General features: G+C 41.4%; 1 protein-coding gene across 1 annotated transcript in view; it reads right to left on the reverse strand.

Moving 5' to 3' along the window:
• LOC128687991 (uncharacterized) overlaps positions 1-14,063 on the reverse strand; it is a 15,805-nt gene extending 1,742 nt beyond the window's left edge. The window contains exons 1-5 of the mRNA XM_070083694.1: positions 13,921-14,063; positions 13,678-13,805; positions 11,691-11,862; positions 11,279-11,345; positions 7,647-7,762 (exon numbers count right to left, since the gene is read on the reverse strand). Of these exons, the coding sequence (XP_069939795.1) occupies positions 7,647-7,762; positions 11,279-11,345; positions 11,691-11,862; positions 13,678-13,805; positions 13,921-13,975 (538 nt within the window). The 5' untranslated portion in view covers positions 13,976-14,063. The remainder of the gene's footprint in view (positions 1-7,646; positions 7,763-11,278; positions 11,346-11,690; positions 11,863-13,677; positions 13,806-13,920) is intronic.
• Between the last annotated feature and the right edge of the window lie 3,931 nt (positions 14,064-17,994).

The raw sequence follows: 17,994 nt of genomic DNA on the forward strand, positions 1-17,994 counted from the left end.
ATGAAGTAAACAGGCTGAAGTGAGTTACAGGGGTACTGACCAGAGAAGACACATCATATGAAGCTTGGAGGCCGAACAGGAAGGAAGGAGATATAACTTACGATAAGGTCATATCAGCCTGCCAAGCAGGGTCAAGAAGTGAAAGGGGAGAGCAGCTGGACACAGATGGAGAGAGTGATAGGTCAAATGCAGAGGCACGACCATGCTACCAAGAGCTACTGGAAAAAAAACAAGGAAGAAAATGGCCATGTACAGACAAGAATCAGAGTCACAGAAGGAAAGGCAATGGGAGGAGGAAAGGGCAAAGTCAGTGTTTATTCATGGGCTTCAGGAGAGCGAGGGAAGGACACACTGAGGGAGAGGACACAAAAGCAAAATGAGCTAGGGAGGGAGACAAGGACAGAATCAGCAGAGGTCAACCAGAGCAGGGCAGAGCAACAAGAGCAAGCACATATAGAACCATCCCCAGAACCCCACAATCTATCACACCATCCCAACAAAAACTCCAATCCATACTCACAGCTCCCACTCAACACTCAGCTATAGAATCCCACAGTACACTACCAGGTCTCCCACCCTCACAGACCTCCCAAAATACAGTGTTGGAGAGGAAACTGAAGGTATGGTTTGCAAACGCTGATGGAATAACAAATAAGTGGGAGGAGTGGCACGAAAGAGTCAAAGAGGCATCACCAGACATCATAGCTATCACAGAAACCAAGCTCACAGGTATGATAACAGATGCCATCTTTCCAATGGGATATCAGATCCTGAGGAAAGACAGGGAACATGAGGGGTGTGGAGGAGTGGCACCGCTTATCAACAACCACGTGTAACACGCAAATCACACTTACACACTCATACACCCTAACAATCCCACACACTACTTTTCACACATTCAATAAACCCACACTCATATAGGCCCACACACACACATACACACACTCACACACACACACACACACACACACACATATACACACACACACATTCCTACACACACACTCTCCCCCACACCTGTTCCCCAACACCCTCCCCCACACCTGTTCCCCAACACCCTCCTCACCTCTCTCTCTTTTACTCTCCTTTTCTCTCCCCTCCTCTCCCTCTTTTCCTCCACCTATTTCTTCCATTCTCTCTCCCCCTTTGCCTCTCCCTCCTCCTCTCCTGTATTTCCCCCCTCTTTTCCCCCTCTCCATCTCTCTTCCCCTTCACCACTGTCTCCCCTTCTCCTCTCTCCCTCCTCCTTCCTCCGTCTCCCCCTCCCTACCTCTCTCTTCCCTCTCCCTCCCTCTGCCTCCCACACACACACACCTACTCACACACACACACACACACACACACACACACACACACACACACACACACACACACACACACACACACACACACACACACACACACACACTTCTTCCTCTCTCCCCCTTGCCTTTCCTCTCTCTTCCCTTCCCCCTCTCTCCTTTTACTTCCCTATCCTTCCCCATCTCTCTCCCCCTCTGACACTGTCTACCCCTCCCACTCTCTATCCCTCTCCCCCTCTCCCTTCCTCCAACGTACACCTCCACACACCTAAACAAGCACAAAGATAAAAAAAATGGATTGCCAAGCAGCAGGATGGAGAACCAGGGGACTGGTGGATGAGCCTGGGAAGGAAGACTGGGTGGAAAAACTCATGAAAAGGGAGGAACAGTGCAGCTGTAGACAGCAAGAAAAGGGAGCTATGAACCACAGCAGCAGAAGCTAAGATACAGAGCTTAGTAGAGGAACTAAAAAAGCTGAAACAGTCCAAAGAACCAAAAAGCAGTACATGCATGACACCAGGAACTGCCACATTGGTCACAAACGAGGAGAATGTAGGTAACAAAAGAGTTAATCTGTATGCAGAGGCTCTATCAAACCACTGTGGGAAAAGACGGGAAAAGACGAGGAGCACACCAGGAATAAATGAGGGGACTAAAGGAAATGAAAAAACTAAGCTATATGCAGAGGCCCTAACATGCCATAGCAATGCCCAAGAAGAGCTGAGAAGGGAAAAATGACAGACCACTGAGCACAGGGACATCAGATAGACAAGAGATTGAAGGACGAAGAGTTGCAATGGGAGCAACTGAATCGACTCAGGGGAATGCAAAGGGAAATGTAGTGGGAGAATAAAAAGGAGAGGTTGATTTTTGTTTATGAGCTAGAGGAAGTTGGAGGGGAAACTTATGAAGCAAGAAAACAAGAGGAGAAAAAAGTGATTGAAAATATCATAAAAGCAATAAGAGAGGACGACATGACCCAGTTGACAAATTTTCTGAGAATAGGGAGGTTTGCAAGGAGAAAATACTGACCCGTCAAAGTGATCTTCAAGGCAGAATGGGCTTGAAACAGGCTCCTGCAGGAGAAAGCACGACTAAGGGACATTCCAATGTACTGGAGGGTGTACCCAGACCATGACAAAACAAAAGAAGGCAGAAACTGAAAGAGAGGGTACAAAGATGCAAGGAGGAAAGAGAGATGAGCAGGAGAACCCAGACTCAGGTGGAAGAGCAAATACAACCTCCCTCAGAACCACCTACAGAAGGACCTCAACCATAGCAACCCCAGTGCAATCAAACACTCTGATCCAAAACCCACACACTGCACCCACTGCTCCTAGCCCCTCATCACAAACTCCACCCCACAGCAATCCCCCCATGGTCCTCCCCCAGGTCTCCTATTTCTCCAACCCCAACGTTCTCTCCAGACCACAGTTTTAGAAAGGAAGTTGAAGGTTTAGTATGCGAATGTGGATGGGATAACGAAACTCACCAGAATAACAGATGCAATCTTTCCACCCAGATATCAGATCCTCAGGAAAGATAGAGGGGAGCAGAGGGGGAGGAGGAGTTGCTCTGCTCAATAAAAGCCGATGGGGATTGGAGGAAATTGAAGGAATGTACGAAATGGTACAATTCAATCAGGTACAATTCAATCTGGGGGACATAAAGCAGTCATTGCAGTGATGTACAAGCCACCACAAAACTGCAGGAGGAGAAGAGTAGAATATGAAGAGAGCAACAGAGAAATGGTGAACATACTACCTAAGCTGGTGAAAGGGCTCACACGGGTAGAGCAAAGTTACTAGTTATGGGTGATTTCAGTCACAAGGAGATTGATTGGGAAAATCTGGAGCCACATGGGGGTGCCAAAACATGGAGAGCCAAGATGATGGATGTGGTACTGGGAAACCTCATGCATCAACATGTTAAAGTCACTACTACAGAGAGAGAGAGGTGAGGATGAACCAGCAAGACTGGATCTCGTATTCACCCTGAGCAGCTTGGACATCGAGGACATAGCATATGAAAGGCCCCTCGGAGCTAGTGATCACGTGGTCCTGAGTTTTGAATATGCAGAGTTGCAAGTGGAGAGGGTAACAGGAGTAGGATGGGTAAAGCCAAACTACAAAAGGAGGTGCTACACAGGCATGAGGACTTCCTAGAAGAGTTTCAGTGGGAAAGCGAGTTGGTAGGAAAATGAGTAAACGAAATGATGGACCACATGACAACAAAATGCAAGGAGGCTGGGGAGAGGTTTGTTCCCAAGGGCAACACAAATAATGGAAAGACCAGATCGAGTCCATGGTTTACCCAAAGGTGTATGGAGGCAAGAACTAAGTGCTCTAAAGAATGGAAAAAATACAGAAGACAAAGGACCCAGAACATTATAGAGACTAGTCGAAGAGCCAGAAATGAGTATGCACAGATAAGGAGGAAGGCCCAGCGACAGTACGAAAGTGACATAGCATCGAAAGTCAAGTCTGACCCAAAGCTGTTGTATAGCCACACCAGGAGGAAGACAACAGTTAAGGACCAGGTTATCAGGCTGAGAAAGGAAGGTGGGGAGCTCACAAGAAACTTCCAAGAAGTATGTGAGGAGCTCAACATGAGATTTAAGGAAGTATTTACAGTGGAAACAGAAAGGACTCCGGTAAGTCAGAATATGGGGCTACACCAACAATGGATATGCCAACAAGTGCTGAATGAAACACACACACAACCGAGGAGGAGGTGAAAAAGCTGCTAAGTGAACTTGATACATCAAAGGAGGTGGGACCGGACATCTCTCAGTGGGTTCTTAGAAAGGGAGCAGAGATGCTGTGTGAGCTACTAACAACAATTTTCAACACATCCATTGAAACTGGACTAATACCTGAGGTATGGAAGATGGCAAATGTGGCCCCATTTTAAGAAAGGACGCAGACACATGGCACTAAATTACAAACCAGTGTCATTCACGTGTATAGTATGCAAAGTAATGGAGAAAATTATCAGGAGAGTGGTGGAGCACCTAGAACGGAACAAGCTTATAAACGACAACCAGCACAGATTCAGGGAAGGAAATTCATGTGTTACAAACCTAGTGGAGTTTTATGACAAGATAATGGAAGTATGACACCAGAGAGAGGGATGGGTAGATTGCATTTTCTTAGTTTACAAGAAGGCCTTCGACACAGTTCCTCACAAGAGATTAGTGCAAAAGCTAGATGATCAGGCACGCATAACAGGAAGGGCACTGCAATGAATCAGAGAATACCTGACAGGGAGGCAACAACGAGTCATGGTACGTGACGAGGTGTCAGAGTGGGTGCCTGTGACGAGCGGGGGTCCACAGGAGTCAGTCCTAGGACCAGTGCTATTTTTGGTATATGTGAATAACATGACGGGAAGGATAGATACAGAAGTGTCCCTGTTTGTAGATGATAAGTTAATGAGGAGAATTAAGTCGGAAGAGGATCAGGCAGGACTACAAAGAGACCTGGAGAGGCTGCAAGCCTGGTCTAACAACTGGCTCCTCGAATTTAACCCCGCCAAATGCAAAGTCATGAAGATCGGGGAAGGGCAAAGAAGATCGCAGACCGAGTATAGGTTAGATGGCCAAAGACTGCAAACCTCACTCAAGGAAAAGGATCTTTGAGTGAGTATAATACCGAGCACATCTCCTGAGGCGCACATCAAACGGATAACTGCTACAGCATATGGGCGACTGGAAAACGTAAGAATAGTATTCCGATACCTCAGTAACGAAGTGTTCAAGATTCAGTACTCCGTGTACGTCAGGCCCATAATCGAGTATGTAGCACCAGTTTGGAACCCACACCTGGCCAAACACGTCAGAAAATTAGAGAAAGTTCAAAAGTTTGCAACGAGACTAGTCCCAGAGCTAAGGGGCTTATCCTACGAGGAGAGGTTCAAGGAAATCGACCTGATGACACTGGAGGATAGGGAGGACATGATAACGATATATAAAATACCGTGAGGAATCGACAAGGTGGACAGAGACAGGATGTTCCAGAAATGGGACACAGCAACAAGGGGTCACAGTTGGAAGATGAAGACTCAAATGAGTCAGAGGGATGTTAGGAAGTATGTCTTCAGTCATAGAGTTTTCCGGGAGTGGAATAGTCTGGAAAGTGATCTAGTGGAAGCAGGATCCATACATTGCTTTGGGAAGAGGTATGATAAAGCTCACGGAGCAGGGAGAGAGTAACCTAGCAGCGACCAGTGAAGAGGCGGAGCCCAGGAGCAATGACTCGACCCCTGCAACCACAATTAGATGAGTGTACACACACACACACACACACACACACACACACACACACACACACACACACACACACACACACACACACACATATATATATATATATATATATATATATATATATATATATATATATATACATACACACTCAAACGAGAGAATATGAGTTTCGAATATTTTTTGGAAATAAGCATGGATAGAAGAGAGACATAACCGAGGATGGAAAGGTATGAGAAAATTCTTGAATGCTGTACTTTGGGCAAGGGAGCTGGAAGGAAAAGACAACAACTGTGATTATTTATTTAAGTTGAAAATTATAGAGGGTAAATTCATTTCAAGAAATGCAAGAAGCAGTGGTTAGAGCAAAGAGTTCATGGCTCACTCTGAGATGTACAAAAGCAAAAGCTAAAAGTTCGAGAACGTATAAGATATACGAGTATTAATTAAAGAACTGCAGAAACTAGAAAAACGAATATGCACACGTGTGAAAATAGAGACTGGGTGATAATTTATGAATGACATGGCATCGAAAGCCAGATTTGAGCTGAAGTTGTACAGTCACAACAAAAGAAAGACAACAGTAAAGGACGAGTCATTGAGACTGAGGAAGGAAGGAGGAGAGTTCCGAAGAAATAACCAGACGTCTGCGAGGAACTGAACAAAAGATTTATGGAGATAATCTCAGAGGAAACAAGTACAGCAGAGTCAATGAGGAGGAGTACATCAACGAGTACTGGGCACAAAACACTCAAGAGAAGACCGGGTGAAGAAAATACTGAATGAGTTAGATACCTAAAAACAATAGAACCAGACAATATGAACGACGTGAGTCTTAGTCATATAAGGACCCGCCACTGCAGCTTTTGGTCATATGACCAAGACCTTCTTCTGGCTTACAGGTCCACCCCTTTAAAAGTTAATTTGCATTGCCTAGGAAGAAAAGTCAAAAGTGTGTTTATGTGGCCTTGGGTTTCCTCTAAGTTCGGTACCAGGACCGGTACTAATACTGGTGTATGTGAATGAAATGCTTGAAGAGCGAGAGTCAGGTTTGACTTTAAAGGGAGTAAATACAGAAAAGAGAAAGCTACGAATGGACCTGGCTATTCTTCGAGACTGATTTGACAAGTCGTTATTGGAGTTCAGTCAATGAGAGTGCAAGATAATGAAAATTTGAAAGAGCAAAGAAAAGCAGGAACGGGAGACAAAGGCTCTAAACCTCATTCAAGGAGAAGGATCTCAAGGTAAGCATAATACCAAGCATATCACATGAGAATCAAATCAACAGAATAATATATGTGGTATATCTGAGGTTAGTTTCCAACGATAAGTCCTGTCGGCTCTGTATACGACATATATCATATCCAACTTAAAATGAGCAGAGGTTTGCATCAGAATAATCAGATAAACTGATAAGGTAGATAAAGACAGCCTGTTTGAGAGGCAAGAGACAGGTAAACGAGGACGCAATTTTACGTTAGCAACAGTATCTTCTGCTTCAAAGTAGTCATAAGAACATAAGAACATAAGAAAGGAGGAACACTGCAGCAGGCCTGTTGGCCCATAAATTAGAGTACTTATCCAACCTAAATTTGAAACTACCCAAAGTCCTAGCCTCAATAACCCAACTAGGTAGACTGTTCCACTCATCAACTACCCTATTTCCAAACCAATACTTTCCTATGTCCTTTCTAAATCTAAACTTATCTAATTTAAATCCATTACTGCAGATTCCATGCACAGCATTAAAAGTACGTGTAACAGGGCTCACTAAGCCTTGTTGTCTTTAATCACACTGATTGGTTATAAACTGGTAACTTATTTTGCAGTTACTCAGACTGTGGGATCAGAAATGGAATACCATATGCTGAAACAACTGATGCTAAAAATGATGAGTGGTTTTACAAATTTGTTCGAATCATTATAACACACTTGGACTAAATTTATTTCATCTATATCAACATATAAAACTGCTATAGCTAATGATTATTAGCCACCCTTATGAGAGTTATGAGTGATTTTAAAAGCAAACATTTTTATCATTTGAAATATACGTAATATAGCAGACAGCATATTCTTACACTCCATAACGACGTGTTGGTAGATATCACCAAGTTGCTCACAGCTGTCCACTGTTGCCAGATCTGAGGTGTACTGTGAGTTGCTGAGGCTCCTGCAGTAGTCTCTGGCAGTAGTCCTGAAGACAGTGAAATCAGAAAAATGATTATGGTGCATATGCAAAATGAATCTTTTCAGCAAAACATTGTTCTCCTCTCTTATTAAGTATGATGCACAAAATGTTTCGAACTCAAGTTCTCTTATCTATAAAATGTTAAGTTTTGTTTGTTAAACTATAGCTCATAGTATATACGGGAAAAAGTTTGTCACAGAAATGAACCGTAGCTTTAATGAAGTTTTCACGCCTTTTTTTCTATAGTAAACTGAGTGGATTCTCTCCAGCAAACTTTAATGCACGGTGCAGAGCCAATTGCGTACTGGTATACGTTATTTGCTTTACACCGTCAGCGTAGCAATAATAACTTTTCCTGAAACAAAGAAATCTACTTGGTATGTCTCATGAGATTATTTGGAGCTTTTCTTTGTTATTTGGTTGAAAATAAATTTTAGCAAAATATTAGGTAATTGCTTTTTTTGTGATACGCTTTGATAAAACCACTGCAGCATCTATTGGCCCATTCTTATAAATGAGTATTGTGCTTTTGGATAAGAAGTGCAAAGTAACCATAGATTTTTAGAAGTACAAGCACACCATTGTTTCTATAATATTAATATGATTTTATCCAGCTACCTTCGTTTAAGTGTGTGTGAGCAATTCATTGTGAACATTTTATATATATATATATATATATATATATATATATATATATATATATATATATATATATATATATATATATATATATATATATATATATATATATGTATATGTATATATTAACACGATGGCAGTCTCCCACCGAGCCAGGGTGAGCCAAAAAGAAAGAAAAACTTTCATCATCATTCAACACTTTCACCATCACTCATACATAATCACTGTCTTATCAGAGGCGCACAAATACGACACTTTAGACATCCCTCCAAACTGCCAATATCCCAAACCCCTTCTTTAAAGTGCAGGCATTGCACTTCCCATTTCCAGGACTCAAGTCCGCCTAACAGGTTTCCCTGAATACCCTTACAAAATATTACGCTGCTGACACTCCAGCAGCTCGTCAGGTCCCAAAAAACATTCGTATCCATTCACTCCTAACACGCTCTCGCACGCTTGCTGGAAGTCCAAGCCTCGCCCATAAAACTTTCTTTACCCCCTCCCTCCAACCTTTTCGAGGACGACCCCTACCTCGCTTCCTTTCTCTGGAGATTTATTTGATTTTTAAGTCATTCTACTTTGTTCCAGTCTCTCTAAATGACCAAAACACCTCAATAACCCTTCTTCAGCCCTTTGACTAATAATTTTAGTAGTTCGACACCTCCTCATAATTTCCACACTATGAATTCTCTGTATAATATTTGCACCACACATTGTCCTTAGACACATCTCCACTGCCTCCAGCCTCCTCCTTGCTGCAGCATTTACAACCAATGCTTCACATCCATGTAAGAATGGTCGTACCACTATACTCTCGTATATTCCCATCTTTGCCTCCATGAATAACGTTTTTTGTCTCCACAGATACTTCTATGCACCACTCACCTTTTTCCCTCATCAATTCTATGGTTAACTTCATCTTTCGTAAACCCATCCTCTGACAAGTCAACTCACAAATATCTGAACACATTCACTTCTTCCATACTTCCTCCTCCCAGTGTGATATCCAATTTTTCTTTATCTAAATCGTTTGATACCTTCATCTCCATACTCTTATCTTTGTTCACTTTCAACTTTCTCCCTTTACACACGCTCCCAAACTCGTCCACTAACCTATACAAGTTTTCTTTAGAATCTCCCAAAAGCACAATATTATCAGCGATAAGTAACTGTGTCAACTTCCATTTTGTATTTGATTCCCCATAATTTAATCCCACCCCTCTCCCCAGCACCCTAGCATTTACTTCTTTTACAACCCCATCCATAAATATATTAAACAACCATGGTGACATTACACATCCCTGTCTAAGACCTACTTTTACTGGGAAGTAGTCTCCCTCTCTTCTACACACCCTAACCTGAGCCTCACTATCCTCATAAAAACTCTTTACAGCATTTACTAACTTACCACCTATTCCATATACTTGCAACTTCTGCTACATTGCTCCCCTTTCCACTCTATCATATGCCTTTTCTAAATCCATAAATGCAATGGAAACTTCTCTACCTTTATTTAAATATATATATATATATATATATATATATATATATATATATATATATATATATATATATATATATATATATATATATATATATATATATATATATATATATATATATATATATATATATATATATATATGTATATATATATATATATATGTGTGTGTGTGTCGTGCCGAATATGTAAAACTGGTCAATTAACAAGAACTCATTTAAAATTAAATCCTTTCTAAAATTTTCTCTTATACGTTTAAAGATAAATTTTTTTCATTAATGTTGATGTAAAAATTTATAATTTTGCACCAAAAGAAACTTAGAAAACTTACCTAACCTTATTATAACAAGCGCAATTTATTTAAGCCTAATCCAACTAAATATATTTTAAATACGTTTAAAATAATTTAATACTAAATAAACACAATCAAATATATTTTTTTCGTTAGGTTCAGAATGATTTTGGCGAAATTATTGCATACACAAATTTTCACTTGTCCTATATGGCAAGATGAACGTTGCTATTTAAGCCAAGATCGCAAGTTCTGCCTATTCGGCACGACATATATATATATATATATATATATATATATATATATATATATATATATATATATATATATATATATATATATATGTGTGTGTATTATTGTATCCACGAACGAGTAGTATTTAATCAGTAAGAACACTGACTAGCCGAGGACTCGAACCCATGTCGTTTTGGCCCGCCTCATGGTGAGCGAAAATCACATGACGCTCTAACCCACTGGACCACTCAATCCTACAAGAATCACACACGCAGCAGAGCTAGGTGTTTTACAGTGATCCGAGGACATACGATGGTGTGGTTGCCTGGAGTTTACCTGGAGTTTACCTGGAGAGAGTTCCGGGGTTCAACGCCCCCGCGGCCCGGTCTGTGACCAGGCCTCCTTGCCTCTGAGCTAATTTCACTCTACTCCTCGTTTGGTGTACTATCCTCCACGAGCAGTATATATATTATTGTAACGACGAGCGAGTGGTATTGTATCAATAACAACACTGCGACTAGCCGAGGACTCGAACCCATGTCGTTTTTGCCCGCCTCATGGTGAGCAAAAATCACATGACGTGCGAGAGAAACACTGAGTGATGAATATTATGATGGTGCCCCACTATAAGGTTTTCTACGTAAGAGGCGTTGCATCTTCTACGTTATTGTGATTGTATTGTGAGGCGCTACTGTGACTGCACCAGTGTAACACTATAGTGTCTAATGCATAGGTGTTGATATATAATGGAGTATAATGACACTGATGTGGTGGCAGTGAGGGTTCAAAGTCAAGTCTCGTCTTGCTGCCTGGAGAGCTGCCTGATGTAAAGTAAAGATGCTCCACATTAACTCACCAGTTCGTGTGACCTTCGTGGAAGTACAAGCACTCGCTGCCCACAACTATGAAGGGATCGTGACATGCTGGTGATGCATCATCATGTTAAAGTAAAAACGTGAAATATATGTTAGAACATATACTGTATGACCGTTATGGGTTTAGCGCTTCCCCTTGAGTATAATAAATTAAGTGCTAGGGTGTCATAAACTTCAAAATACTTTGAGCGTTATCAGAGTTTTACAAGTTATTTCACAATTCTTCTGATTTCATCATTTACTTGGTGCGAATCATTAACAATTACGTACCCACCAAAAATGGCTAACTATCTTTCAACTTTCTCGCGGTGACAAGTTAACTGAGGCACTTGATAAAGTACACGGATCTCTATCTGTAAATCTACTAGAAAAGATAAAGATATTTCTACTCACCTTCGACTACCTTGGTGTTGCGTAATTCCCCGCCGCTAGTGAGAAACACTCTACATGTCCACTTTCCGGAGTCTTCAACGCTAACAGAGTTGATGACGATACCGCACTGGTTGTCTGTGAGATCCTCCGGTGCTCTCATCCCTGGGTGAAAGCCACTGTGGACATCCTTGGCCTGTCAAGATTATTGTGAAGGTATCATTTTACATCAGCAGTTGTGGCGAAATGATTCTGAGTCTCCAACTACAGTGATGAGAAACTCTATAACCTGTAAGTAATTATGGGAAGGACATACACCCTCTATCATTATTTACGAGATAATGTACCGTCTGTTTATAGTCGCAAAATTCCTCACAACCTGTCAATGCATATTTCTTTCAACTAATTTAGATACAACCATCATTATGCACCTAACCTGATATAAAGTTAGAACAAGAACCGTTTACTTAGTACACACATCACGCAGGAAGATTTTCCTTTCATATTCTATCACAAAGGTTGAGTTACATTCACGAGGTAATAAAATTTATTAGTCAGAGATGAGAAACTTCAGTAGGGCGATGAGAATATTATCAAGTATGTTCTACTGTAGATTCAAAGATTACCTTCCAGCATAGATGGACCTACTTTAACATTATTCAAAATGAAGGAAAGCGTCATCAAAAATAATAATAATAATGATGATTTATTTGTAATTTCTCTAAATGTCATGAATTTACTTTACATAATTTGTAGCAAATTATGAGACTATACAGCTGATAGTAAGTTGTCGGGGGACAAACAGTGTCGTCGACACAGTTTGCAAAATAAAACGTCAGAAGTCAATACTAAATAGAACGGCTACACTGTTACATATATTTGGTATTGAAGCGAATATCTTGACTTGGGGAGCGTGTCTGAACGTTCTTGATATGTTCTTCATTCAAAGAATTGGAGCTACCCTTCGCTTATTCAGCTCAAACTCTTTTCTCTCCCATTCCCAAGGTACTGCATCAGCATTACAGGTTTAGCGCTTCTCTATAAGCATATTAAGTGTAAAAGTAATAATAATAATAGTAATAATAATAATAATAATAATAATAATAATAGTAATAATAATAATAAAAACAATAATAATAATAATAATAATAATAATAATAATAGTAATAATAATTATAATAATAATAATAATAGTAATAATAATAATAATAATAATAATAATAATAATAATAGTTATTATTATTATTATTATTATTATTATTATTATTATTATTATTATTATTATTATTATTATTATTATTATTATTATTATTATTATTATTATTATTATGTGTAAACAAAGTTGCATACTTAAAGGCAAATTGTACAGTTACAAGCACAAAATATCATAAGATATTATTTAATGTGTCAGCATTTGGACCGAACTCTGCAGCACTTCACCATTGTAATTGGACAGCTCAGAAAAATTATATATATTAAGCTTGATAACAATTTGTGCCTTTTTTGTCAACAATACGTAAATCTTGAGTGTTTAAAAATTGAAACATTGAGGATATCCATAATTTTGCGGCAGTTGTGGTGATGACGCCCAAAATCATGTACCCAAAATATACGAGATTCAGTGCTGCCCTGTAATCAGGAGGTATAGAAGGAGAGGATAAAAATGTATGGGATTGGAGAGGAATTGTTGGGAGTAAAGAAGCTAATTCTTGGACTAAAGGGGTTTACAAACACTTGTCAACTCTAATGATGACCAACACTACTAGAGAGTTAGTTCTAGACTTTTTCTCTTGTAAAATGTATTAAAAAAATAAATACATTATATCTACATACTCAAGTCGTAGCTTTAGCTAATCAATGGAAACCAAAGATAACATCAACATTATCTAAATATCTGAATGCTCATCCACACGGCTGAGAACTCTGTGATTTTTAATAACATTCTATAAACTGATATTAAAATCACTTTCCATTTATATTATTTAATCAATGCAATAAATATTTAAGGTACCTGGACACTCCTCCCATCTTCGTGGTCCCAGATACAAAGAATAAATTCTTGCTTAACTCCACAAGAGAGAGTCAGCGATTCTCCTGGTGTCACCTTCACGTTATCTGCGTCGAAGATGAGGGAGGCGTCTGATGGGGCAAAGGAGAGCCATGTGGATCACAACGTCACATATTCACATGCACTCACAACATGTTGTTCATTGAGGTCATGTACACGTTGTGCTGCTATACTGAAATTACTCACCTGACGCAGACCCCAACGATAACACAGTTATCAAACAGAAAATCATGTTAACCATATTTGAACTGCTGAAGAAGTACGGTTCAATCAGCGTAAGTGGAGGTTATATACCCACTGGCGACTGCCAGGTGTTACTTATTCTTTGCGTGAAGGCTAGACCGATAAAAAGCTTTTTACATGTTCCATCTGAACTGCGGGTTTTTAGTAGAGCCCCCTACTGGGCACTGTTACATCACCAAAAAGAAATATTAGTCATTTCATATATCACAATTATTTCATGTAGTTAATGTACACAATACGGTATGGAATACAGTCCGATAACAAACGAGAAAAAATACGATTTTACGCAGTTTGCTTCAGGACGAGGTCATCCCACGGGAGAAGTTAGTTTGATAAACACTTGTTACATGATTGGTTGTTGCAGCTGTCATTAGCTTCACCAACCAGAGACTTTAATGATAAAGTCAATACCCAGGTGTTGCACACGCGTCATATTCATCAACTTATTGATATTAAATACCATTACTGCTTTGATACTTGTCTCTAGGTATACAGGTATACGAGATGCCTAAGAGAACTAAGTCTGCTGTTGACTCCATTGTTTAGACGCACAAGAGCCAGGAGCTATGAATCAACCCCTGCAACCACAACTAGGTGAGTAAACATACACACACACACACACACACACACACACACACACACACACACACACACACACACACACACACACACATTCAAAATAATATGAACACCCGCTGATTAAGCTGTCGAACTGTCGACCTGACGAACCGTCGAATGCCTGAATAGCCAATTTAAATGTGTTACAGGTTCCTTTTTTGTGGTTCTTTTCATACACACCTATTCATACATTTCAGAACGAAGCAGAAACAAGAGTAACAGACCTCACAGACTTCCAAAGAGGACACATTGTTGGAGCGCGGATTGCTGGAGTATCGGTCACCAAAACTGCTGAAATGTTCCATGTTTCAAGAGCAGTTGTCTCTATGGTCATGTCTGCATTCCACAATGATCATAAGACAAGCTCCAACAAAAGCAATAATGGAGGCAAAAAGAAGCTGGGTGACCGGGACCGTCGAGTATTAAAGTGTATTGTGTCAAAATGTCATAAGACTATTGATGCAAAAGTGATTGCAGAGCTAAATCAGCATCTTACAAACAAGGTTTCAACCAAAACAGTTCGTAGTGAGCTCCATGCAGCTGGATATTTTGGGACGGCTGCAATTTCTAATACCTTTCTTTTCAAAAGCAAATACTGCAAAGCGCAGAGAATGGTATAATGACCAAAAGAATTGGATATTGGACCAATGGAAGAACGTTATGTATTTCGACAAATCTTCCTTTACACTTTTCCCAACTTCTGGACTAGTTTATGTCTGGAGACAGACTAAAGAAACTTATAACCATGAAGTATGGAGGCGAATCCGCGATGACTTGGGGAACGATATTGTGGAATTCTCTTGGCCCGGCGTTAGTACTGCATGGTAGGGCTAACGCAAGTTCATCCCATGTTACAAACACCGTTTCCTATTGGCGGCGCTATCTTCCAAGACGATAATGCACCAATTCACTCCGCTGGAGCTATTCAGAATTGTCATGAAGGGCATGAAAGTGAATTAGAACACTTGGATTGGCCCCAACAAACGCCAGATCCAAATATTATCGAACATTTGTAGGGTCAATTGGAAGCGCAAGTCAGGAACCGATTTCCTGACTTGCTGTGGTGTGCTTTGTGGCGGATTTCTGACCGCCCTCTCTATTTGTCTGCCGAGCTGGTTCGGTAGATGTGAGGTTGCTATCCCGGAGCGCTTGTTTACTGGCATGAAGGGTAGGGTATGGCACAGGTTCCATGCTGCATCTGCAGTACTTGCGGGCTCGAGGTCCTCTCGGATGAGAGGGGGAACTTGCGGCCCTTTCATGCCTTCTAGTGACTGTCCCTCCGCTGTCCCCCTTTTTTTTTTTTTCTTTTATTTTCTTTAAAATAATAATAAGAAAGACGTCCCACTATCATGGAGTCTTCGTTCTGTGAGTATCCTCCTCCTCCCAGGCCACTTTCTGTTCCTGCATCCTGTTCTGGTCGGGCTTTGTTACTGGACCAGTCTCTAGACTCTTCCAATACCCCTGTACCTTCTGCTGGTGACACTCCGTCATCTGCTCCAAGTGCTAGGGCTCTTCCCATTTCTGTTACTGCCTCTGTCTCTTGCACGCCTTTAACTATGCGTCCGGCTTGCCCGAATTGGTGCGATGGCTTTCAAATCACCCACCTTCCTTGGGTCGGGCGTCCCACAGTACTACACCAAAACGTTCCAGATCATTTGCTGACGACAGTTCTTCGATGTCTGCTCATTTCACCCGAAAACGACCTACGCGACACCCATTTCCTTTACGCACCACGTTTACAAGTACGCAGTGAACTATATTCTTTTCCCTACAAATGACATCTCCAACTGATTATCTTTCTGACCACAGTATTGGTAATGCTCTTTTACGTCACGTTGGCCAAAATATATCTTTTTCACGCTCTGCGTAGTGATGCCTGCATCATTACAGTTCAGAGTGCAGAACAAGCTCATGATCTTTCCCATGTTAATTCCATTGATAACATTCAAATCATAGTTCATAAGCATGCAAATCAATTCTTGTAGTGGTACGGTGGTTTTACCGCGTACCAATGCACAAAGTGATTTTCTGTCTTGCGAGGATGATATTTGGGAGCAATTAGTCCTTCATGATCTTCATATTCTCAGAGTGGATACATATGTCCTGCCCGCTCACAGGCGGAGGCGCTTTCCTAGTAACATCGCCTGCTTAACCTTCGACTGCCGTGAACTCCCGTCCTCCGTTTATATTGCAGGCCATCGCCTAGAGGTTCGTAAATTGGTCCCTACCCTCAGCAGTGTCGAAATCGTTGGCGTTTTGAACACCCCGCTAAATACTGCAGATCTGCAGCAGAGTGCCCGGTCTGCGGTGCAGTAGATTATACTAATACGTCTTGCAGTCTTTCTCCCACTTGTCTCAATTGCAATGAACCTCATCCTTCTTTTTCCCGCCGTTGTCAGGTCTATCGTAATGAATGAGAAATCTGTTGTCTTAAGGAGAGCGAAGGCCTTACTTATGCCCTGGCTATCTCTCGGTTCCGCCTTCAGGGGAATTTTCCTCATATCCCTTATTCGCGAGTAGCGAGGATACCTCCAACCATGGCGGTCCCCCGCCTACCAGCTCTTTCGGTGTTGTGTCTTCAGATATCACCTCCATCTCTAATTCTTTTGCTGTTTTACCCTCTGAAATCCCCACCTCCTTACCTACTCCTACCACTACTTCTCGATCGCTAGTTTCTCATTCTGCAAGACTTCACACGCCTACTTCTCTTTCGCACCTATTACCTATGTGGCCCGGTGGCCTGGTGGCTAAAGCTCTTGCTTCACACACGGAGGGCCAGGTTCGATTCCCGGGGGTGGAAACATTTCGACGCATTTCCTTACACCTACTGTCCTGTTCACATAGCAGCAAATAGGTACCCGGTTGTTAGCCGACTGGTTTGGGTTACATCCTGGGGGACAATATTAACGACCCCAACGGAAATTAAGTTAGTCCTCGACGACGCACTGGCTTTCTTGGGTTATCCTGGGTGGTTAACTCTCCGGGGTTAAAAATCCGAACGAAATCTTATCTTATCTTATCTTACCTGTGAAGTTGAACCTGCCTCAAAAGCCCAAGTTTTTTTGCATTTCTCCAGTACTTACAATTCCTCAACAGTTTTCCTTTTCGGTCTCAGTGCCTCGTTCTGACCCCCTTTCTAACTCTCACATGGAAGTGGAGGTTCACCTCCGCTCACGTAGTCCCCTCTTCTCCTGGTTCCCCCCCTCCAGCCTTCTTCCCCAGTTACCTTCCAACCTCCTTCCTCTCCTGTTCCACCGCAGGTCTCTTCTGTCCCCGCCAGCGAATCTCAAGGTTCATACTCCCCTTCCCTCTCAGACCTCTTTGGTTGCCTCCATAGTCTCCCCAATCTCTACTTGTTCTACCTCACCTGTCTCTGAAATCATGGTATAGGCATCTTCC

Source organism: Cherax quadricarinatus, chromosome 10, assembly GCF_038502225.1.
Source record: "Cherax quadricarinatus isolate ZL_2023a chromosome 10, ASM3850222v1, whole genome shotgun sequence".
Classification (NCBI taxonomy): Eukaryota; Metazoa; Arthropoda; class Malacostraca; order Decapoda; family Parastacidae; genus Cherax; species Cherax quadricarinatus.